This window comes from Rhododendron vialii, chromosome 10a (assembly GCF_030253575.1).
Source record: "Rhododendron vialii isolate Sample 1 chromosome 10a, ASM3025357v1".
Lineage (NCBI taxonomy): Eukaryota > Viridiplantae > Streptophyta > Magnoliopsida > Ericales > Ericaceae > Rhododendron > Rhododendron vialii.
The window spans coordinates 10,349,812-10,373,920 of record NC_080566.1 but is presented as its reverse complement, the minus strand read 5'-3'; the positions used below and the strand labels follow the sequence as shown (position 1 = coordinate 10,373,920).

General features: G+C 40.6%; 3 protein-coding genes across 3 annotated transcripts; all 3 read left to right on the top strand.

Moving 5' to 3' along the window:
- The first annotated feature begins 1,785 nt into the window (after positions 1 to 1,785).
- Positions 1,786 to 2,412, top strand: LOC131302871 (uncharacterized). Its single transcript, XM_058329664.1, has one exon. It carries the CDS (start codon positions 1,786 to 1,788, stop codon positions 2,410 to 2,412), a length of 627 nt encoding a protein of 208 aa, XP_058185647.1.
- Positions 2,413 to 3,264: 852 nt separating this feature from the next.
- LOC131302870 (uncharacterized) lies at positions 3,265 to 5,001 on the top strand. Its single transcript, XM_058329663.1, has 3 exons — positions 3,265 to 3,854; positions 4,039 to 4,063; positions 4,111 to 5,001. Exons 1-3 carry the CDS (start codon positions 3,265 to 3,267, stop codon positions 4,999 to 5,001), a joined length of 1,506 nt encoding a protein of 501 aa, XP_058185646.1.
- Positions 5,002 to 13,915: 8,914 nt separating this feature from the next.
- LOC131303330 (uncharacterized protein At5g65660-like) lies at positions 13,916 to 15,404 on the top strand. Its single transcript, XM_058330141.1, has 2 exons — positions 13,916 to 14,284; positions 15,146 to 15,404. The coding sequence occupies exons 1-2, from the start codon at positions 14,054 to 14,056 to the stop codon at positions 15,314 to 15,316; spliced, it is 402 nt and encodes a 133-aa protein (XP_058186124.1). The 5' UTR covers positions 13,916 to 14,053; the 3' UTR covers positions 15,317 to 15,404.
- Positions 15,405 to 24,109: the final 8,705 nt, after the last annotated feature.

Sequence of the window (24,109 nt, the reverse complement as noted above, 5' to 3'; positions counted from 1 at the left end):
ATTCTTCCTAAATTATTGACTCATTCTTGCTAAATTTATGTTTGGGTACGTTTTGAATTTTTTTATTGATGCTATTATATTGGATTAATCATTTATCTCGACGAGAGTACTCTAAAAATTGAAAAATAACGTCCAAAAGCCAAAAAAAAAAAATTACTAAAGACAAGTTTGAAACTATTGATATTTTTTTCTTTAAATGTGTCGTTCTATCTAAACTCTTTTCCAACTTCAGTCTATATATTTTTATGCTTTTTCGTTTTCGTTATCATTTTATTTTTCGTAATTTGTTGTTTACATTGTCATAATTTTTAGGATTAATTAATCATCTCAAAAATTAGGGATAATGAGTTGTCTTTGACATATAGACACTTGCTCGTTTGGGTCTCAAAAACCCCTGCGCATAGTCCGGAGCTTGCAAAAACCTAAATTGTCTCCTCGCCTCACAATGCGGGACTGTGCGCATGAGTTTTTTATGATCTTAATAATATGGAAACCTTTTTTCACAGATCAAAAAATAAAAATAAAAATAAAAATAAACTCTCTCTCTCTCTCTCTCTCTCTCTCTCTCTCTCTCTCTCTCTCTCTCTCTCTCTCTCTCTCTCTCTCTCTCTCTCTCTCTCTCTCTCATTACCCCCAAAAACCTCCCTCAAATTAAACTCAAACCAAATAGGGTATTGAGTCCAAAAATATCATTAAAAAAATATCAAAATAAAGATATGGAGGTGTGGTCTCCATTTTTTGAAAATTTGGAGAACAAATCCTTAAAAAGAATGATGGCTCCTTCAAAATTCTCCCATAAAGTACAAAAAGTTAAAGAAAAAAAGAATAAATTACAAAATCTTTCCTCAATATATGTCACTTTAATTTTCTATTTTGGTGTTATAGAGCATGGTTGGAGTTGCTCTAAGGAGCATAGGAGGCCAAAACATTGATCCTTCCTTAAATTGCCTCCTTAATTTAATCCCCCACTTTTTCCTTTAACTAACTAGCAAAAAATCCGTGCTATGCATGAATAACAAAGAAAATAAGAAAGAAGCCTTCTCTCAGTAAATTTTACTAGCTATCCAATAAAGAATAAGATACGCACGTGAACTAAAAAAATACAATCTATCTATATTACTATGTAGTACTGCATAATGACATTTCGTGAGAAGGCTTATGGATGCGACAGGTGGCGAAACATTACAGTTTCTAGAATTTCAATAATTTACTACTCCTCCATAAAATCATTCAATGGCCTATAATAGCTTAAATGATATGATCATCGTCCTTGTATAAAAGGAACCGCTTTGTTTTAAGAGTACTACTATTTGCACCGACGGTTTCCATAGGGAAACCGTACCGATGGCTACCGGACGGCCGATCCGAGCTGTCCAAAAATTTTAAAAAAAAAAACCGAGGGGGCTCTCGCGGGAATCAATGGCATCCGATGTGTGTAGGGTACTTGATCTGAACACTCTTTTTCGTGTATATATGTCCCCTCGGTTTTTTTTTTTAAATTTTTTTGGACGGCTTGGATCGCAGGTATTGAACGTCCGCCAAGGGCAAGGAAGTCAGGGTAGCTCGGGCCAGCCATCGAATAAGCCGAACAACAAAGGCCGACCCCCGCAGCACCCTCAGCCACAATCCTGGACACAAACGAAAAGAGAACCCCGACCGGACGAGTATGTCGCTGAGCGTACGGTATTTACTGAACCTATCTATAAACTTCTTAACATCATTGGCAAATTGCCGTTCTTTGTTTGGCCAACGGTACTCTTAGGCACCGTCGGAAGCGGACCAGGGATGTGCACGTATCATAAGGAACGTGGCCACTACACCACGCAATGCCCACCTTTCAAAAGGTATCTAGAAGAGCTAGCAGCTGCCGGTCACCTCAATCAGTGGATTGACGTTCGGCAAAATCCACTTCCTCCACCTCCCCCTCTTGTTGGCAATCTCGTAAGCGTAATACAAGGGCTAGTTTCCGAAGGAAGGGCGGCCGAGCTTCGTTCAGAAATTGACAGGGCTGTCACCTCTCTATCAGTCTGCAACGTGGGCGCTTCGGGAAAGCGAAAGTGGGAAGATCCGAGCTTCGACGGCACCATAACTTTTTCTTCCAACGACTTAAAAGGAGTGCAACTTCCACATGCAGATGCCCTCGTTGTCACTGTTGCTATTGAAAAATCAATCGTACAACGGGTATTGATAGATCAGGGAAGCTCGGCCGATGTCATGTTTTTCTCCACTTATCAGAGCCTCGGACTATCTCCCGCTCAACTTCGGACGGCGTCAACTCCCCTTGTTAGTTTTACGGGAGCCCCGGTGTGGCCACTCGGCCTGGTTACCCTCGTGCGAGCTGGATCACGCGTCCTGGAGATCGAATTTGTGGTGATCGCTTCGCCAAGTCCGTACAACGTCATTCTTGGCTGATCCTGGCTACACGAAATGCAAGCGGTTGCTTCAACCTATCACCAGGTGGTAAAATTCGTCGGATGGAACGGACGACAGGAAAGCCTCCGAGGCGATCAAATCCAATCCAAGAAATGCTACATCAGCACTGTAACGAACAAACAGAGCTGCATGGAGGTACAATGCGTGGCTGTCGCTCCTACCCCAGTGATTGAGGATGTTGGTGTACCTGCCGAACAAAGGTCAACCGATGAGCTAATACGTTTTTCCATTCCTGGGGAAGAAGGAAGATATTTTTTGATCGGGAGTTCATTAAGCATGGACGAACGTGAGGAGATGTATCAATTCTTGATGAGAAACATAGAGGTCTTTGCTTGGACTCCACAAGACATGCCGGGCATGGACCCTTCGTTCGCCATGCACTCATTGAATGTAGATCCGAATAAGCGACCGGTTGTGCAAAAAGTCCGACGCTCGTCGGCCGCACATACCGAAGCTGTGATAGCAGAGGTGAATCAACTGTTGGAGGCTGGCGTCATTCGGGAAGTGCTATACCCCACCTGGCTTGCCAACCCAGTGGTTGTCCCGAAGAAAAATGGGAAACTAAGGGTTTGTGTCGATTACACGAACCTCAATGATGCCTGCCCTATGGATCGATTTCCACTTCCTCGGATTGAGCAGATGGTAGATGCAACGGCAGGATGTGAGCGCTTGAGCTTCATGGACGCGTATCGGGGCTACCATTAAATAGCTTTGGATCCGGAAGATCAGGAAAAAACGGCCTTCATCTCGCCTCGGGGAACTTTCTGCTACAAGGTTGTCCTGTTCGGCCTGAAGAATGCAGGCGCCACCTTCCAACGCTCCATCACGAAGATGTTTCCTGGCATGCTCGACGTAAAAGTAGAAGCTTATATTGACGATTTGGTTTGCAGAAGCATATTCGCTCAGGATCACCTTCGAGATCTGGGAGAGGTCTTTGCTGTTCTAAAACATAGGAAGCTACGTCTCAATGCCGAGAAGTATGCGTTCGGCGTTAGCTCGGGGAAATTCCTAGGGTACATGGTGAGTCGCCGAGGAATCGAAGCTGACCCTACCCAAATTTTGGCTGTGCAGAGGCTCCGAGCTCCGACGATAATTAAAGAGGTACAGCGGCTCACGGGGATGGTTGCTGCCTTGAACCGTTTCATTCGACGTTCGAGCGATCTCTACCGCCTGTTCTTCCGAGCAATCACAACAAGCCGATGCAGATTTGTATGGACAGAGGAGTGCGAGCAGGCTTTGCAATCTTTAAAGCAATACCTATCTCACGCTCCTCTGCTCGTCAAGTCCCTACCGGACGAAGACCTATATCTTTACCTTGCTGTTTCCGATCATGCAACGAGCGCAGTTCTTGTTCGGAAAGAAGGCGTGGAGCATCAACCAATCTTCTATTCCAGCAAAACGATGACGGACTCTCAGACGAGGTATCTGCCTATGGAGAAGTTGGCATTGGCTCTCGTTTAAGCTAAAACGAGCCTCTTGCCTTACTTTCAATCCCATAGGATTGTGGTCCTCACTGAGTTTCCTCTCAAAGCTGTCCTTCGGAAGACGGACACATCGAGCCGGATCTTGAAATTCTCTCAGGACTTGGCTAACTTCGACATCTAGTTTGAGCCACGGACAGCTATCAAAGGTCAGGCCTTGGCCGACTTCTTTGCCGAACTCACTCCTGGCTTGCAGGACGAGGCCAATGCCTTGGCCACCGCTGCTGAAGAAGCTCGGATTCAGGAAGAAGAGGTTTTGGAAGGGCCATCTAGCCGACCCGCAGAGCCACTCCGTGCTCGGTACTCCCAGGGGCAAAAGAAACCCAAACGACAATGGAAGCTCTTCTCCGGCGATGCTTGGCGACTAACCGTTGATGGCGCCTCCAACATTCACGGGGCAGGAGCAGGCATTGTCCTCGTATCACCGAGCGGGATTGTGCATGAAAGCGTGGTCTCGATTGGATACACGGCGACGAACAACGAGGCAGAATATAAAGCTTTGATTGCAGGCCTCCAACTTGCTCTTCGGCTGAATGCGGATTCGGTTCATGTCTTTTGTGACTCCCAACTCGTTGTGGGTCATTTAAACGACGATTATCAAGCCAAAGATCAACGTATGAATGCCTACGTAAGCCACGTATTGTATCTGTTCGGAAGATTTGGCCGAGTCGAAGTGGAATGGATTACACGGGAGCATAATGCACATGCTGACGCCCTGGCAGGTCTTGCTTCGGTTTACAAGGCCTCGGGCAGTCGCACAATCACCTTTGACGAGATCCCCAAACCGAGCTTCGAACAGCCGTGTGAACAGGTCATGGCAATCACCCTCGGACCGAGTCAACTGGATCCAGTGATTGATTACTTGAAGAACCAAGTACTGCCACCGAACAAGCGCGAAGCGTACAAACTCCATTGCCGAGCGGCTAACTTCTTCTTGGGAACGAAGGATAATCTCTATCGACGGACTTTCACTGGCCCCGATCTGCGTGTCGTCCACACGATCTTGTGCCGTCGATTCTGGAAGAACTCCATTCGGGCAGCTGTGGGGCTCATTCGGGAGGACGGTCCCTTGCACAGCGTGCTCTGACGCAAGGCTATTGGTGGCCGAAGATGGTGAAGGAATCCGAAGAATATGTGAAGAAGTGTGTTCGGTGCCAAAAGCAAGCATCACTCATCCACCAGCCTGCCTTCCCCCTTAAAATGATCACTAGTCCATGGCCGTTTGCGGTTTGGGCTTTCGACATAGTTGGCAAGATGCCGAAGGCACCTGGGGGATTTGAGTATATGCTCACTGCCACAGATTTGTTCACCAAATGGGTTGAAGCTTCTCCCATGATCAAGACGACCGCGGGCGATGTGGAACGCTTTATTTGGAAGCACATCATCTCGAGGTTCGGTGTACCGTACGCCATTCTCTCCGATAATGGCTCTCAATTTGTAGCGTCCGCCCTCAAAGCTTTTTATTTGAAACGCCACATCACCATCCACAATTCTTCGGTTGCCTATCCTCAAGGTAATGGACAAGCCGAAGCATCAAACAAGACCATCACACGGGGGCTGAAGCGCCGTTTGGATCGGAAGCTCGGTAAATGGGTGGAGAAGCTTCCGCACGTATTGTGGGCGTATCGAACAACACCTCGGCGGTCCACCGGCCGTACTCCGTTTGCAATGGCCTACGGTATGGAGGCTGTCCTCCCCTTATCTACTATGATCCCTACAGCCCGCACGGAGGATTTTAACCCTGTGGATAACGGAGCCCTCGTGGGTACCGAGTTAGACTTAGCCGAAGAACTACGTGACGATGCTAATCTTCGGCACGCCGCGTATTAGCAAGAAGTCGCAAGGGGCTACAACCGCAATGTTCGTGCTCGTCCATTTACCGTCGGGGACTTAGTCCTTCGGATGGTTACCGAAGCGTCAAAGTTGACCAAGCTGAAGGATCCCTATGAAGGTCCTTATCGAGTGGTGGAGAAGATTGGGCATGGTGTCTACAAGCTTGCTGAGATGGATGGAACGCCAATCGCCAATCCATGGAATGCTCAAAAACTAAGGAAATTCCATGGCTAGTGTTGACATTCCCATTCTTTTTAGCATTTTTTGTTCGGCAATTAAGCTCTTTGTGCGTCATGTACTTAATACAAGTTTATCTTTACTATTCTTGTTTTATTTTCTCTCTTATGAATGGGGTATTTCATCTAGCTCCGGATACACCTTTTGTTCGGGTGAAAATCTCGAAGCCCAAGATCGTTTGTTCGTTCGGAAGGAATTCTCGTAGCCCCTGGTACACCTATTTTTGAAATGCTCCCGTAGGCTTTAAAATATCGTTCGTTCACTCGTATTATGATCGGCTCAGTTTACCCATTCTACTGCCTTATTCTATTCCTATTGTCATGTAATAACGCAGGGGGCTACTATATGGGTAAACCCGAGTTCATCTCTTAGCAACTCCAAATCACATATACAGCTCTTCTGAGTGAAAAGACTTGGACAATTTCTGATTTATGATATGTCTACCGAGTAAAAAAGACCGTAAATTCTTATACGTGGAAACACAATAAACCCATTCCAAACAAAAAAACAGATTTGCAAGTTCGCTAGAATAAAGAACAAAGATGACTGTCATTCGCCAAGAGATTCCTCATGTTTTAATTACATGCAACGGTTTGGCAAGGTTCCAATTATTCGGAGCCAACCATATCCAAAACCAAAACGAACAAAAACAGAAATAAGAAAACAGTAGCAAGAAAGAAAAGCGCCAATTTAATTTGTTGGAGCGTCGGCGGGGGCTGGTAGGGTTGGAGCGTCGGCAGGGGCAGGTAGGGTGGTCGAGTCGGCAACGTCAGCTGTTGTCCCCTCTGCTGCAACTTCGGCAAGGGCAAAGGGCGGTATTTCCACCAGACTCCTCCTCTCGTCGTCAGCCTCAATGCCTGCGTCGTCAAGACCCCTATTGTAGCCGAGCATAAAGCTCTCCTTGTGCTGGCCCTCCTTGATCTCATCCTGCACTTCAAGGATTTGATCGGCCACATCTTCTTCGGCCTGGGCATATCCTTTCTCGTACTGCCCCAGCATCTCTTTCTCCATCTCCTTCTTCATTTCTTCTCTCCCCGAGGCTCTCCCCGAGGCCAGCCCCTTGTCTTTGTCTTCGGCTCTGGTTTGCTCGGTCGACTCCTGCATCCCCTTGATGAGGTCGTTTTGATTAGCAACCTGGACCTCGAGGCTTTGCCTCACGAGCTCGGATTGCTCCAAGCCCTTCTTGTAATCCTCGGCTAGGCCCTTGTTGTACTCCACCGACTGCTTCATCAGTTTTGACTTCTTGTCATGCTCGGTGAGATGAAGTTGGGCACTCATTATGGACTGGGTGGCCTGTAAACAAAGCAAAATGAAAGTCATTTCGATGAAATAAGGCATATGTGCCGAAAATCATTGCAAGGATGAAAGAATTTACTTACCCTTCCAACGTGATAGTAGTATTCATTCAGGGCTGCCTTCAGAGAAGGGGGACTCTGTACATCCTTCGGCAAAGCTAGCCCCGAATGGAGAGTGAAAGCCAGAGAGGGGTCCTCCCTCAGGCTGTCCGATTTGAGAACCTGTTTCTTGCCAGGTGTGATAAAGTTTGGCACCCACGGGATGTTAAGCTCAGAAGCAGGCGCCTTCCCTTCTCCCTCTGCTGAGGCTTCCTTCGGCAGCACCACGTCCTGTCCCTTTCCCTTCGGGGCCGCCCTTGCCTTCTTGCTTGCAGGTGGTTCCTTCAGGGAAGGAGGGGCGCTCAGTGGTCGTTTTTTGGAGGGTGGGGGAGGTGGGGTTTTCTTGCTTGGGGCCGAACCCGAAGCACCCGAGGCTCCAGCCTTTCGAAGCTGGGCCTTCTCTCTCTCTTTTTCCTCCAGTCTCTTCTGGAGAACATCCTTGATATTCCTCGGAGGCATATCTTCTTTTTCTGGGAAAGGTTCTTCTTCGGTTGGCAGTCGGATTGTCCCTCGGAGAGGTTTGTCGATGCTCGGTTGTAGCTCTTCTGGGATTTCCTCAGACTGCTCGGGATCTTCGGTCACCTTCCTTCGGATCCGACCGCCGTAGGTGGCTTTATATTTGAGGATGGTTGGGGCGTCTCTCTCCTCCGCTGGGATAGTGAGCAGGGAGTCGGCAAGACCGCAACCTTTGGCCGCCCTTAACAGTACCTTGTTAAGCTTGGTGGTATCTGCCGAAGAAAATCATGAAATCGTCAGTTAAAATTGACAAGTGAAATCAGAGCAACAGAAGGAATAAACATTTGAAATAACGGACAAGTGCTCTTACTCGGCGTTCCCCTTCGTGTGGCTATTTCAAATTGGCCATACTCTTGTTCGGGGAACTGAAAGTTTCCTCGAACCTCGACGTAGTCGGAGGCCCACTTCTCCGAGTCGTACATGCCCTCGGGAATGATCTTTTGCATCTTCCTACGGGAGCAGAGGTAGTACCGAGAGTACCGAACGTTTCTCGATACCATATAATTTTCAAAAAAGTGAAAGGCTTCTAGTCGGAACATCTTCACCTCGGCAAGGACGATTACCGAGTGAATGATGCGGCAGGAGTTGACGCTCAGCTGGCACGGAGTGAGATTGAAACGGTGAAGTATCTCTCTCAAAACTCTGTGCATCGGGAACCGAAGGCCCCTTTCTGTGATTGCCATCAAGGGGACGGTGACGTGTTCGTCACTGTATCTTATTCGGTTCCCTCGGACGGGTGTAATGATAACGTCGTTGGGGATGTCGTAAACGGCTCGGAAAGTGTCCAAGCTCTTCTTATCTTGGAAGCATTCCAAGTAAGGGCAGGGGTCCTTCCCCGTTCGATCAGGAATCACATCGGGATCCATTGGGACGATCTTCCTCTTCGCCTTCGGCGGATGCGACGAGGATTCCCCGACAAATCTTGCTCCTTCACCCGCTCGGCTTGACAAAACGAGTGGAGTCCCTGGTCCCGACTCGACTTCGTCATCTCCTTCGGCCTCTCCTTCCTCTTCCGCTTCGTTGTGAGGACTTTCGGATGACGACTCGCCTATATCTATAATATCGGGGTCCGGCCCCACTGTTCGGAGGGGCGTCACCCTGGCGGGGTAGTCGATTTCCTCTACTCCCTCGGGACCCCTGACACTTGACCCCGTTCGGTAGTTCCTGGTGAAGTCTCTAATAGCTTCGGTTAGCTCTGGATCAGATCTACCAAAATCCGAAGCTCCGGAGTCCACCGACCGATAGGATTCAGCCGAAGAAGTTGACTTTGAAGACTCCATACCTAGAAACAAATAAGTGCATGGGATAAGACCGTTAGCGATTTGCATGGCCAGGAATCTAAGTGCCTATGTTCGGTGATCTATGTTATTCGGGCGGTGTCAAATCTGTTCGGTGACTTTCATCCGAACGATACCCCTTCGGAAGAAAATCCGAAGAAGGGATTCCTACCTACCGCTCAGGAAAGCGATGGGGGGCCCTACGCATTTCCAATGAAGAACCAGAGATTAAGAAGCTTAACACGGCGTGCTAAGCTTCTTGAAAATTGTCCCTTTGGAAAAGCCCACACTTGAAGATGCCCTCGTGTTCGGAAGAACACGACTTCAAGGTGTTCATACGCTCGGAAGAACACATGAACACCTGGGTATCAGGCGGTTGTTTCAGTCCAGACAAAAAGTAAAGAATCGACCAAAAAGGGGGAAAAAACATTCGAAAAACGTTCAAAATGCGTCAAGAAATGGAGGGGCTCGAGAAATACCTTAGAAATCAAGAGAAATCTGTGATCAAAACCTTCAAATATGCAAATTTCTGGCGATTTCAGTCTGGAATGGTGCTTGAACAGTGAAACGATCGAGAGTCAGAGAGAGGGTAGCCTTCTCTCTCCTTCCCTCTCCCCTTTTTATACTGGGTGTAGAATTCAAAGCGGTTTCTAACCCTGGCCGTTGGATTTGGGCTGGAGACTAATGTGCCGCTCGATGAAGGACACGTGGCAAGTGAGAAGCGTGCCGTACCACTACCCAATGAAATCGTGACACTTGGCATCATTTCAAATCGACGGTTACAGAAGCATTTAATGAAAGGCTGCGCGCACATCTCGAAGCGTTTCAAATAGTTTTTGTCCGTTCAACTTTAGCGGTTCGTCTAGTCGTTCGTTCTTCGGAGCTACATTTTTTGGTTCGGCCAACTTCTGTTCAACTCCTCCTTTTTATCCGAGCAAGAAAAGCAAGAGTTGAGGGACTATTGTAGGGGGCCGAAATATCCGAAGGATAGATTAACGCCTCACCGAGCGTCGCGAGCCTCCGCCGAACGAGGATACATTTAAGGTCACCTTTCGCTTTCCTGACGCTCGGGATTTCCTCTTGTTCGGACACGTTGTTCTTCGGAAATAATCTCCGAAGCTCGGGAATTTATTATGCGTCAGATGAGGGTTCACCGAGTACAGATGATTATGGAACTTTCCTGGAATATCTTGTGATATGTGAGCTGTCGTATCAGATATTCGAAGTGACGGCTCTGAACGATGTGACCTTTCTGACATCGGCCTATGTGGCTCTGTAAGACTTGGGAAAGGGTGTTCATTAAATGGCCCGGCTGGAAGGCGCCATCCGAGCAGAATGCGACACGTGGAAAGTAGAGCCAACTTGCTCAGCACATTACCCCTTTGCCTATAAATAGAGAAGCAATACCACTGAGAGGGGGATCCCGAATCTGGGCTTGAACAACACTTCTCTCTTTCAACATATTGTTCTTACTAAACTTCTCCCTCTTTCCACCTACTGACTTATTCATCGGAGTTTCTTCCCGGAGGAACAACCCCCTCCGGTTCTGCAGGTACATCAAGACCGGCGTTAGCATTCACGGTCCCACATTCGGAGGCGGCCACACCAGAAGGATCACGAAGAAATCACGCCCCCACACCATGCATCCACATGTTTGGACCGAGCAAGTTTTAGACCCACACACTCGGTGAGTGCGCATCATTTGGACCCCAGTGGTGGAGCTAGAAATTTAGGAGAGAGAAAAACTACTTTGATGTTGAGTCCATTTAAATCCCTAACCTACCCAAGTAAGAATGGAAATTTATTCAAAATGTTGAATAATTAAAATCTAACCGATCGAGTAATTAAAGGTGAAAAATCCTAATTGCATATACAATGAATTGAACACATTTATTGGAGAAGTCAAAAGCATCCAAGGAGAAAAAATTAATAATCGCAATTAAAATCATATTCGATAATCCTACATTTAAGAAAACATGTTATTAGAGAGGGAAACATATATAGGAAGGACACATATTCCTTGTTTTTTTTTTCAAATTGGAAGAGTAGAAAATTCATTAATACAACCTACCGTGTGTATCTAATTAATTTAACCAAAAAAAAAGATCTATTGCACACGAATTAAACGAAAAACACATTTTAATCAAATGAAGGTTACGTTAGCGATAAATGAAAGGTTACCGACAGTGTGCCTACCTAAGAGATAAATACAAAATGAAATAACGAAAATTTGGACTGGTGTTAGTACAAAATGGCGGGCACGTGATCCCTGCCCCTTTTTTCTACTAGTAATAACAAGTAGTAAAGTAAACCCTGGCCCATCTTAAATCCTCCTACAATTTGCACGCACGTTTCTCTGTCATTCATAGTGAGTGTAACCCTGTCTAAGTAGTACCCTGCAAAGCCGTGCAGAGTGGCTCGGCTGTTAATCTCAGCAATCGACTATTCAGATTTTAACTGAATAATGAATGATTTCGATTTGTATATGCTCTAATTTGATTTGAGCCGTCTGTACTGAAATGAATGACCGAATCAACCGCATCAACCGCTTTACAATTGCTTGGCAGCCTCCTCCGGCAATGTTTGGAGGTTCCCCCCCCCCCCCCCCCCGTGAATGCAAATCTAGGATTTAAAACACAGCTGCATATTGTTCCATAAGGAATCCAAGGCAACAAAAGGAAAAAGGGGAACCTAGCTATTTTCCTATAGTTGGTGGTGCCAGCTAAAGGGCATCTCCTCATATATATAAGGACGGAATGTTTCAAATGAGAAACTCTTAAAATGCAGATTCCTCTTTTTCGATCAAATTTTGATGATCCGAGTTTTTCAATGTGTTTAGAACGTGATTTTAAAGGTACTCGCGAGAAATCGGCAAAAAAATAACAGAGAAGGGCTTGATTTGGGCAGTTTTTTTTTAACCGTTCAATAATGCCAAAACCCTTTGAGCCCGTTCGTTTTGGGATTGAAGAAAAAATAGGGTAATGATTAGAATTCAAAATCCAAAATCCTTAAACGAACATGGTCTTTTTGTTTCTGCCAAAACTCTTTTTGTTCCTGCCAAAACTCAAGGTATACCTTTGACTGCATGACTTAATTGCCCTCCACTACACCACTTGCTTTGCAAAAATGCCTCTTCAAATCCCATGGCATTACACATCCATTCACCTCCCATTTGATTCGGTACAGCCGAAAAGAAAATTGGAATTGTTCAGCTCTCATATTCAAATCAGAAAGAATAGAAACAGTATCAAGAAATTTTACAAGGCAACGATCAATTGGTAAATTTGGATATAGGATCTCGAAAGTTCACACTGTACAAGAGATTTAGATCTACAAAATATTCATTGGACAAGGTTATACACTTTGCCAGTTCTATTCACTTTACGACTCTTACAATTTATATCAGGGAGAAAACCTTCGCAGAAAATGAGAATCACGTGGTTCCATTTGGTATTTGCACTTCACTTTACATGGCTTCAATTACCCTTCGTTTGGGATCAGTTGCTTTGCACTTATGGGATTGAATTTGAAGGTTGATCCTTGGGAGAATTTGGTTTACTGTAGGTGTTATGTACGTTGTTATTTTTTTCCTTCTTATTAATTGGATATCTGAAGCATTTTATCAGCTCATCGGATTTGAAGGGGTATTTTCATAAAGTAAGTGGTGTAGTGGAGGGCAATTAAGTCATGCAATGAAATGTACACTTTGAGTTTTGACAGGAACAAGAAAAGTTTTGGCGTTATCAATTCCCTACAAATATATATATGTATTTTTTTCTTGGTTTCAAATTTTTAATACTTTTTGATGAGAGAAATTAATGTTTCTATCAAAAAAGTGACTCGACACTTAAAAGAAAAGAAAATGATAATGCCAAAATTATTTTTGTTAGTGTCAAAACTACAGTGCATAAAAAATTTGTACGTTGGACATAATACATACGTTTTATGCACTGAAGTTTTTGGCACTACAAAAAACGGTGATATTTAGAAAAACATAGAAAAAAGAATCTAAGCACAACCCATCAAGAAAAAGATAAACAAATTAAAGCAAAATATAAATTTAAGCTTCTTTTTTTTTCCCTGTTCAAATACCAATATTTGAAACTTTTTTTCACATTCACAAAAGAAAAGGGACTTCCTTGGAGGGACACCCTGCAGTGCCCGAAGGGACAAGAAGTTGCAAGGCACAGTAGGCTGATGTGCAAGTCACATAGGCGTCGTCCCTAGTTTAAAACAGTAACCAAACCATTTGCTTCGTAGAGCTCGACACGTTTGATATAATCCTAAAAATATCAAGTCATTTGGACCCACGCAATGTGATAAGTAAATCACGTGATAAGTAAATCACGTTTTCTCTCTTCAATATAAACAAATAACAAATAAGTTTTCTCTCTTCACGTTTAACCTAAATTAATGATGTTCAATTAATTTAATTTTCCTCGAGGCAATTCTGCACGTCAATGATCCGAATCATGTTTTTGAGCTCATAACGAGGCCCGTATAACCCGCACAGCAGCTGCTTTAATTTGCCCGTTTTCCTTCCAAATTGGCAAATTCTGTCTTCATATCTCTCTCTCTCTCTCCCTCACAGAGCACGCAAAGCTTTCATGGCAAGCACCCACAGCAACGCGGGCCCGGAAGAAACCCTATCGTGCTCAAAGCTGTCAAATACGGGCCCCACCAGTATTCCGTACCACAGACCGGACAATCAAGCGTACCCTCCTATAAATCCCCACCCCCACCCCTCTCCTCATCCCTCACCCCTGTCTCTCCTCCCCTTTCTCTCTCTAAAAAAATTACTACTACTACTACTCCGGCGGATTCTTTTCCCTCCACATGAGGGAAGGAAGGAGGTTTATTAGTCACCGCAGCGCCAAGAGTGATGGAGAGTTCGTCGTATGCGCCACCCCGGCCGATGGACGGGTCTCGGCCGTCCATCGGGTTCCCTCTCGGGACGGCGCTCCTGTTGATCGTGATATTCAGCTTGAGTGGGGTCTTCTCCTGCTGCTACCACTGGGAGAAGATCAGATCCCTCCGTCGATCCATGTCCGGGGACCCGGATCTCGAGGCAGATAGCCACGATCCCCCCTCCAAACCCCAGTCCCCTTGCATGGTAATTTTTTTCCCCTATTTTTGACTGTTAAAAGGGTGCGTTTCCGCTGTATTATTAGACTACAAGTTAATGAAAATAGCCAAAGTTGTTTTTAGCTCGACAATAATCAAGTTCTTAAAATCCATGTTTTCACTGTTTTTAATTTGGCATATATGTGGAGATAATGACCTGTTTAAAATCCGTAAAAACATGGGTTTTAATTACCTCATTAAAATTAAATATGATAATTAGCAATTATTCTAAAATTACACCTACTCAGACAAACAATTATTAAAAGTAGTTAATACTCTCTCACATTCGGTAACATATTTTCTCTCATTTCTAAGAAATTACTCCCTTATTTTTTAAATTTTACTATCACGAAAGTTGTTAATTTAAAAAAAAGAAAGAAAGAAGTAAAGTATTTGCCTAATTTTTAATTTTTTTTGCATCATGATTTAAAAAAAAATTTAAAATTTATGTACGAAAGTTTTATTTTTTTATCATACAATTTTTGACAGTGGATCAACAATTTCGAATGGAGGAAGTAATTTTGCGATGGCTTCTGCTTCTTGACAATTAAAATTGATCAAACTTTTATACTTAAATAAAAGCTCTAATTTTGATACTTTTGAATTTTAAGTTTGCAAATCATAGTAATTTATAAATTTTAAAGTTTTGACAAACACCCAGGACAGAAAGTGTATGTAGAACTAATTTAATTTGTACTGTAATCAATTTGCACATGAGTATAATAAATATTTTCCCCTCTTTATTGGCTTATCAAATTGATAACGCAAGTCTAATTACCATCATATTTCTATGATCATTAGTACTAATCCTACTTGTAATTTTTTTTGTTTTTTTTGTTTTTTGAAACAGAATTCATATGGAAACAAAAGCCAAAGCTTGCCAGTTCTAATGCCCGGGGATCACATACCGAAATTCATAGCATTGCCATGCCCGCGAGAGCCGCCGCGGCCGGAGAAAATCATTGTGGAGGTGCCGAGAACGCCGCCGAAGCCGCCGCGAATAGCCGTGCCTTTGTACTAAGCAACTTGACAATTCGATTGTACATATATGTTATACTGTATGTTATAGTGTTTGCAAGTTTTAGTGAATTCGGAAAAAAAGATTAAAATTGGTTTCCATTCATAAACTCATTAAGAAATTAAATATGAAGTTTGCTTTGATACTAATAAGCGGAATGCAAACTAGTCTCTGGATTGAACTGCCAAGATAGCACGGTTGATAAGTTCATATTCCTCCCTCCGTGGTGGCTTAGGTTCGAGCCCAACGAGGGGCGGAATTTGAGGTTTTAGGTTATGGATAGCCTTTAATTTGAGTCTCCCGTTAACTAAAATTTCACTAATTCTTGCTGATCAAAAAAAAAAAATTTCACTAACCCCCGCTAATTATACAATATTGGCAAAAAAAAACTAGTCCTTGGATTTGGTAAGGAGGAAGTTATCTACAGTAGAACTATCATGATAATTACAATACAATCATTAAGCGAAATAAAATAATCAAGAGCGGCATATCTGGATCCATTAATGCGGAACTTGAGAAATCCAATAATCTTATCAAAACATCCATTATTTTGCAAGCAGAAATGCTAGGGACAAAGAAAAATTATTCCGAAACTACCCCGAAAAGATCAACTAGTGGTTGAGATTCGCTTTGATGTGTGTGACACAATTATCAAAGTAATTCTCAACTATTGATTGCTGTTTTCGAGATACTTTTGGAGTAAATTTTCTTTGTACCTAGTATTGCCTTAGGTGGAAGACGAATGTCTATAACTTGCCTTTCTTTCTAGCCGTTTGGTATAATCATAAATTGATGGAATCCTATACATCCTTTTATAGGGTAAGAGATTATCAATTTTCTTAATTTAATTGTAATTCCTACTTTCCATCAAAGTAGGTGACTTGGAAATCACTTCATTTATTGATCAATCACATATTCACATTAGAGTAAGGTCTTAAACATATGGAGCCTTATTAAACCACTAATTACATATGTGTCATATCCAATATGTAGGCCATCATAATAATTAATTAAAAATTAGTCTTAGGGAAAATGACGGCCAATGACGTGTTTTGATAATTAATACTCGCCAAGGGCAAAATAAGAACATTTGTTAATGCTGAAAATGTCATTGAAAGGTATTAATTATCAAAACACGTCCTGAACCGTCATTTTTCCTTAGTCTTATAGACGTATCAAGAGTTTTTTTTTTGTAAACATAGTTGAAAGAAATTACTCCATTCGGCCCAATAGTAATTTGATAATATTTTTTAATTGGTAACACTTTTTATACTCTCGCCGTTCCAATTTAATAGTTCATCGTTCTCTTTTAACTGGATAAAAAATTAGTTATATCTTTAAATAGATAATGAATTTTATATTCAATATGAATTTTATTTGATAGATCTTCATTAATTCTATAATGTAATATTTTCAAAAATTACAAAAAATATTATAAATTACTCCACAAGATAATTAATTAAAAAATGACATGAACTTCGAAAAATGACTATTTAATTGGGACGGAATGAGTATAATCTTATTTAATAGCTCTCGATTAGTATTATTAAACAAATTTTTTAAAATTACCTAAAATCTCATAGATTACAAGATATAATCAATTAAAAATTAACACAGAAAATTACTCCATTCGTTCCTTATTAAGAGTCTACAATGAAAAATCGTGTCATTTTTCAAATAAAAAAATCAACTATCTCCGTGTATAATTTTTTGAATTTTTTCGCACTAAATGAAAGTACTAATCGAGATCTATAATATGGTATGAAAAAATTTGAAAAAATATGCATAGAAGTAGTTAATTTTTTGATTTCAAAAGAGATAAAGAGAGAGAAAGTAAGACTATCATTGTAAAATGAGGGAGTAAAAAATTTGGGATTCTAGCCTAGATCTAGGATGGACCCTTCCCCCCTGCTTATCTTGGATTCGTTCCCTACCTTCGACTTATCTCAAGTTGCTAATACACAAATCACCTCAATCAAATCACCACTTTATCACCACTTTTTATTGCGCGGTTAATTTATATAGGTGAATTCATGGAGGGCCATTACTGACTAGTTTTTGAAACAATCTTTTTTTTCTTTCTTAAAGCACTTGCTTAAAAAGTGATGATTTAATATAAATCATGGGCAAGAAAAAGAGAAATTAAGGGCAATTAAAATCAATTCTCATCTTCTTCTTCTTCTTCTTCTTTTATATAGCAAAATGGCCACAAAGCAAATTCAAAGGGTGATAACTACTAATGAGCTCGCATTTATAGAACCCAACTATATATATATATGTTCTGATTTTTGTAAAAACATTCATCAATTTGAAGTTTGGAATGAATTAAATGTCGCGCTGTTCTTTAAATTTGGATCATACTTGCCACATTGAAAAAAATAGGGGAAAATAAAATACTATTTGAACGTGTACATAGCTCTGATTTTATTAGCAAATTTTTTTATAAATCTTTGAAAAAAAATTACAAAGATTTAATAGATCACGGGTACACCGGCAAATGCCACCTGAGAACCAAACTCAAAGGAAAGCAATAAACAAACCAAAACACCATAATGAAAAACAAAACCGAAACAACCGTTGAAACAATCCAAACAATCAAGAAAAAAAAAACCGAAACTCGAGAGCAAACCAAGAGGACAAAGCCGAAACCAAGAACATAACCCAAACTTGCCAAACCTAGATATTACTTCATTCGCCCCTCAAAACTTTACATTCGCCTTACATAGTAATCTCTACCTATTGCATTTGCGTACATTTACTTGTAAAAAGTGAAAGTGAATGACAAAATATAGGAGAGATAAGGGACTTGGGGCCCTACTGCTCCTCGGTCTCATCCCAAGCCTAAAAATTAAAGTGATCTGAAATGTTATTTTCTTGGTATCAAATATGAACAAAATACTTTCTTCTCTTGAAAAAGTCTCAACGCTTAGCATGATTATTGGAATAAATTTCAAGTCAAACGCTATATATATAAATCATGTGAATATCAATATCCAACCAGCGTGGATTTTTACGTGCACAGTAAATTCAACTAGATGAATAAACCGGACGATCCGTGCATGTTACTTCTTTCGCGAGACTGTACTTGATAGGAGCACAATAGGCACAACGGAAGTTCGAGGTCAGAGAGGAGAGATGTAAATTAAAGATCTTTTAAGTCGAGTGAGTTTTGACCACCCACAATATGAAAATACCGACTCCATCTCGAGTGTGATGGTTGCGTAGGTCTCTTTGAGTTGGTTGTTAGGAGCAGCATATTCTGAAATTGAAGACCATTGGGAACACTTTTTTGGTCTTACAAGTAAGAAAAAAAGAAGTCGAAAGAAGGTTTTTTAAGTCATGTACCTGTTGATTGTTGGTCTGCCATTTTGCTGGAATTGGCAAATCTTAGTACCGTAATAAATCCGAGATCTTGAAAATACGAAAAAAGGTGTGACTTTTTTCAGTTCAAAAAACCACTAATTAGGTTGGATTTTGCTAAGTTTTTTGGGCCTTTTCTTATTTTGTCATTATTCAAAAAAAATTCGCGTTTATTTTTCAAATATCCACGATAAGGTTGGCTTTTTGGGCTTTTTTTTTTGATGTTTTTAAAAATATTTGGGTAAAAATCATAATTTTTTACTTTTTCGATTCGTCTTGATGGGACGAATCGAAAAACCAAAAAATTGAGTTGTGAAACTAACAAATGCAAAAAAAAAAATTGAATAAAAACAAAACAAAAAAAAGTGCAAAAAGCGTACGTCTAACGGAACGCCACCTAAATTTAGTGATAGAACCAACTAACTACTAGATGTTGAGATCTTTTGCCTCGTTATTCTTTTTGGACGGTCATTTCCCTTTTAGATCGACTGTACGAATTTCTCCCTGCTAAATTGACTGTACGAATTATTATTAGTACTAATAAAGTCTACAATTGTATGCGGTGAATAAAGTTCTTCTAATTCCACTCTTCTACATTTTTTCAGCATTTTCAATTAATTATATTTACCTTTTTGTGGCCGTTTTGCGTGAATTTTTGCCTTTTCCTTAAAACCAAGCTTGTCAATATCCTCCATGTCAAAAAAAAAAAAAAAAAAGCTTGTCAATATCTTCAATACTAAGAAAATGTTATTAAAATGATGATCCGCTATTCAGAAACTATAAATGTCATAACCACATTTAGTGGGTTTACGTTAACGTGGTGCATTTTCTCTATATTATTAGACTACAGACTAATGACAATAGTTAATATTTCGCAAGCTGGTATTTTAGTTGATGAATCTAAGGAGAATGACTTGCTTAGAAATCAGTAAAAACATGAGTTGTAGTCTATTAATTTGGTTTAGCTAAAATACACTCCTAGTGAGTTTTCATTGGCTTGACTCTAGTAAAAGTTTAGAATTATTTTACGAAAATGGTTTGACACTCTACTTATTTACAAATGCACTTTATATTTTGTCATGTAATGCTCAAAACTACTACACATAAGAAAATCCTCAAAGTAAATGTAATATAAATTGCATTTATCTAAGAGAAGAGTATCGGATCAAAAATAAAAAGAGAGAGAGAAGTATGAAAATTGCATTTAGCCGTGAAAAGTATGTAATATAAATTTAAAATTGCTTAAAATTACTAACACATAACAAAATTCTCGAAGTAGACTATTTGAGCGGCCCATCTTGAGAAATGGAAGATTTTAGAAAAAATTTCAAAATACCCCATAAACTTTGACGTCAATGTCTAATAGACGACTCTCAAACTTTGAAAAACTTCAATTTTACACCTAAATTTTTCTTCCATTAGTCAAATAGACCCTTTCCGTCAAAATCTGTCAAATTGGTAACAAAAATTGATAACAACATTTTTTTTTTGGGTGTTTATTTCTCTCTCTCACCCCCAACCACCACCACACCCCTTTTCCCTCTCTCTCCCGTCTCAATTTTATCTCTCTAACCCTAATTAACCCCTCTCTCTCTCTCTCTCCACAGGCTTCTCCTATAATGACATCTACGACACTGAGAGACACCACCTCCACGAATTATTCGACGGGGCCTCAAGCACTCGAACCCCCAAAATCAATAGGGACTACAGAGACTTCATCATCTCCAAGTACATAGAAGACCCATCAAAGAGGCTCACGTTCACCAAGGGGCGCAAATCGCTGGGGTCGTTCTTGTATCTGGAGAACACCGCCACATCGAAAATTTTGTGGTGATCTAGGGAGGTTAAGGGTTTGGTTGAGGAAGGGGCTCAGAGCGTGGTTTGGGGGGCGGGTTCGAATTCGTTGAAGCCAGTTAGTGTGTCGGTGATGGGATCTGGTGGGGCTTGAGCGAGAACGCCTTTACTATGGAGAATTTGACCTCTTAATTTCAATAAAGAGGAATGAGAACAAGAATGAGAGAGAAAAGAGGTGGGAGGTGGAGGGAGAAGCGAACGTTTCTTGAATTAGAGCAGTAGGGAAGAGTAATGAGTTCTGAATTGTATCAGAGTAGAAATCTAAGTTAGGGTTTCGAGTTGACCTGATTTGAGAAGGAGGTGGTGGTGGCGGCAGCAGCAGTGAAGTGAATTTTGGTGGGTGTGTGTGTGTGTATGTCTCTGTGTGTGTGTGTGAGAGAGAGAGAGAGGGTCTATTTAACGGGAAACAACCCTATTAGCAATTTTGGTTATCAATTTAATGGGATTTGACGGAAATGATCTATTTGACTAGCGGAACAAAAGTTTAGATGTAAAATTGAAAATTTTTAAAGTTTGAAAGTCTATTAGATACTGAGGTCAAAATTTAAAGAATATTTTTAAATTTTCCCAAGATTTTTTGATGGTGACTGATGAATAAAATTGCACCGAAAAGGCAAAAACATAAGAGTTTTGGATTTTAGATTCTAATTATTATCTTATTTCTCTTCAATCATTGTTCTTATTTTTCTTTGTATCTCTCTCTAATTATTATCTATATTTTTAATTATTATTCTATTTCTTTTTACATCATTACCTACAAATCAAAATTCAAAATACCAAAACAAACAGGGTCATGATGTCCCAAAACAGTCATGCTACATGCACATACACTTTTACACATATCTTGCACATACACTTTTATGGGGCCCACCTCGGGTCCCACCAATATGATCCGAACCGCTCATTATTTTTAAAATAATTTTTTAAGAGTTCCTGTATAAAATCAACTCGATAGAATAACGGTAAGGGCTTTTTCAGAAATCAGAGGGTGAAACAGTCTGATTCACACTGCGATTTCTGAAAAAGCTCTTACCGATATCCTATCAAGTTGATTTTTTACAAAAACTCTTAAAATATTATTTTAAAAATAATGAGCGGTTCGGATCATATTGATGGGATCCGAGGTGGGCCCCATAAAAATATATGTGCAAAATATGTGTACAAATGTATGTGTCCTTAGCATTTTTGGTCCCAAAATGACTAACACAAGTTTTTTTTACACAATTGGGATTCTCCTCCTGTCAATCTGTCATAATCTAATAGTAAACTCTTTAATTTGCTTTTGTTCCACCAAACGCCACTCTCTCTCTCTGTGTCTGTCATAATCTTAATAGTAACTCTTTTGGTTTTGTTCCACTAAACGCCACTTCTCTCTCTCTCTCTCTCTCTCTCTCTCAATTGTACTCTCGGTTCCGTGATGTTTTGTTTTTGTTGCCAAGTACAAACCACTTTTTTTTCTTGTTTTCATACGTACCATATGGTATGATTCATGAAGGCGACCATCCCCGCCCATTGGTTTCGGACTTGTTTCCCAAGTATGAAGAAGTATCTTTGAATGGTGTGGACCGTGTGGTAACCGTGTTCGAAACTACAGTATTTTGTTTAGTGGTCAAAATTAAAGGGATCTTGATCAACAATGAGCTCCAACACCAACCAACTCTTGCTTTGATTTTTTTTAACGTTCAGCGAGTACTACGTTGTTGATTTCAATCTTACCAAGCTTATGCATCCAAAGAAAATAGGAACTTATTTTTTGAATTAAATGTGATGGATTGTAAGAAAATGACATGTCTCGTAAAATAAAAAATAAAAATCTTAGCGAAACTAGGCCTTACAGAGAAGTTTATCAGCTGCATCCAATTGACGTGCCCATTTAACATAACAAATGCGGTGCCCCTCCCTTTCTCTATATTTCTTGTTAATTACATTATTATGAAACCGACGGATATATAACAATTAGTATATTTGACACATTTTGTTAGAAAAACTTTTTATAAAAAATTCCGATTTGCATAATTTATGGTCCTTGGAATGTCAACATGATGGCCCAACTGCCTGATTGAACTTTCTCGGACGAATTTGATTACATTTTGTCGTACTACACAGAAAATCAATTTTATAAATAAAGCAGAGATTTTTTTTACATAAAAAACACTTAAATATGAATTATGATGTTCCTTAAAGAGTTGAAGGAGATTAAGGTCAAAAGTAGGGTTTGTAAATGTACGGATCGTAATAAACTTGAACACCCAAAACCACATGGGGGACTGGCCCTCTCTCTCAAAAGGACACCATCTAGTGGATTCTCTCAGTGCTCTTATCTCCTTAGTGTGGAAAGGTGATGTAATTTAAGTGTTTTTTATATTTTTTTTGTTCATACCATTTGAGTGCGGTGGCAAATTCTATTACGGTGCAGATAAAAATTTAATTATTTCAGCACCGAAAAAAAAACAAAAATAAAATTTATTTGAAAATGGATGGTGTATATCATGCTTACATGTCCATGATAGGAAAGTGCATGTATTATAGGATTTCCCTTAAAACGATTCAAACATTCCTGTAAAAGAAAATCTTAACTTTATATAGGATTACTATAAAGAGCGTGCCTATACATTCATATTACCAGTACCGAATAATCCCTATGAAGTGAATTGTGCTCCCTCTGTGACATTTGTGCTCAATATTGTGGATTGGTCTGAGGAGTGTTTGTATATATTATAAGGTTAGCAATAGTGTTAAATTGATTCAAATTTGTTATCAACAATTATAATATTTTGAGTGATTTATTAATGTGGTAAGTACCCTTATTTATGTAAGATGCCGACAAAAGGAGCAATACTGCGGAGAGCGTAGAAACATACACACACATATATATGTCAGCTTAGTTTTTTGGGATTGTAGCCTAATTGGAGTATAAAGACATATTTAGTTAAATTGAACAAATAAGCTGGAGTATTTGACGTTGTTTGTGTTTTTGAATTGCTAAATAAGGGTGTGTTCTACTAAATAAGTACTTATTTTTTAAATTAAAGGTGATGTATGTGAGAGAATGACTTATTTCGTAAAGCGAAAAATAAATACTTAAAAACTAAGAATTTTAACGGAACATGGCCTAAATTTGTGGACCAACAGAGTGCAGTTTTTTCATTGATTAGATTTTTCAATCTGTTCCGTGAATAGCATGGACTTTATGCTAGTGGTGGTTTTATTTTAGGGATTGGTATTGTAACAACAATCATTCAAAGCCATGAAACAAGGAACTAGCGACATGATTTCAAAATATAAATGCAAAATGTAGGAAACATGGCTTTGTGTGGTTTGGATTATAAGAGAAGTTTTGGGGGTAATGAGTGAAGATAAATAATAGAGAAATAAGAGTAATAATTATAAAGATAATTCATTGAAAACCGAGGGGGGGGGTTGAATTTAGAGACGCAAAACGAACATAGATTCTACATTTGGGCATGAAACACTGCTAGTAATTAAGGATAAGACGTTTGCCGTCAGATCTGTCCACGGTTCTATTGGCGGTTGGTTTCCCCCATCCATCTCTTCGTCGTTCGAGGTTTGCTGGCGTTTGCT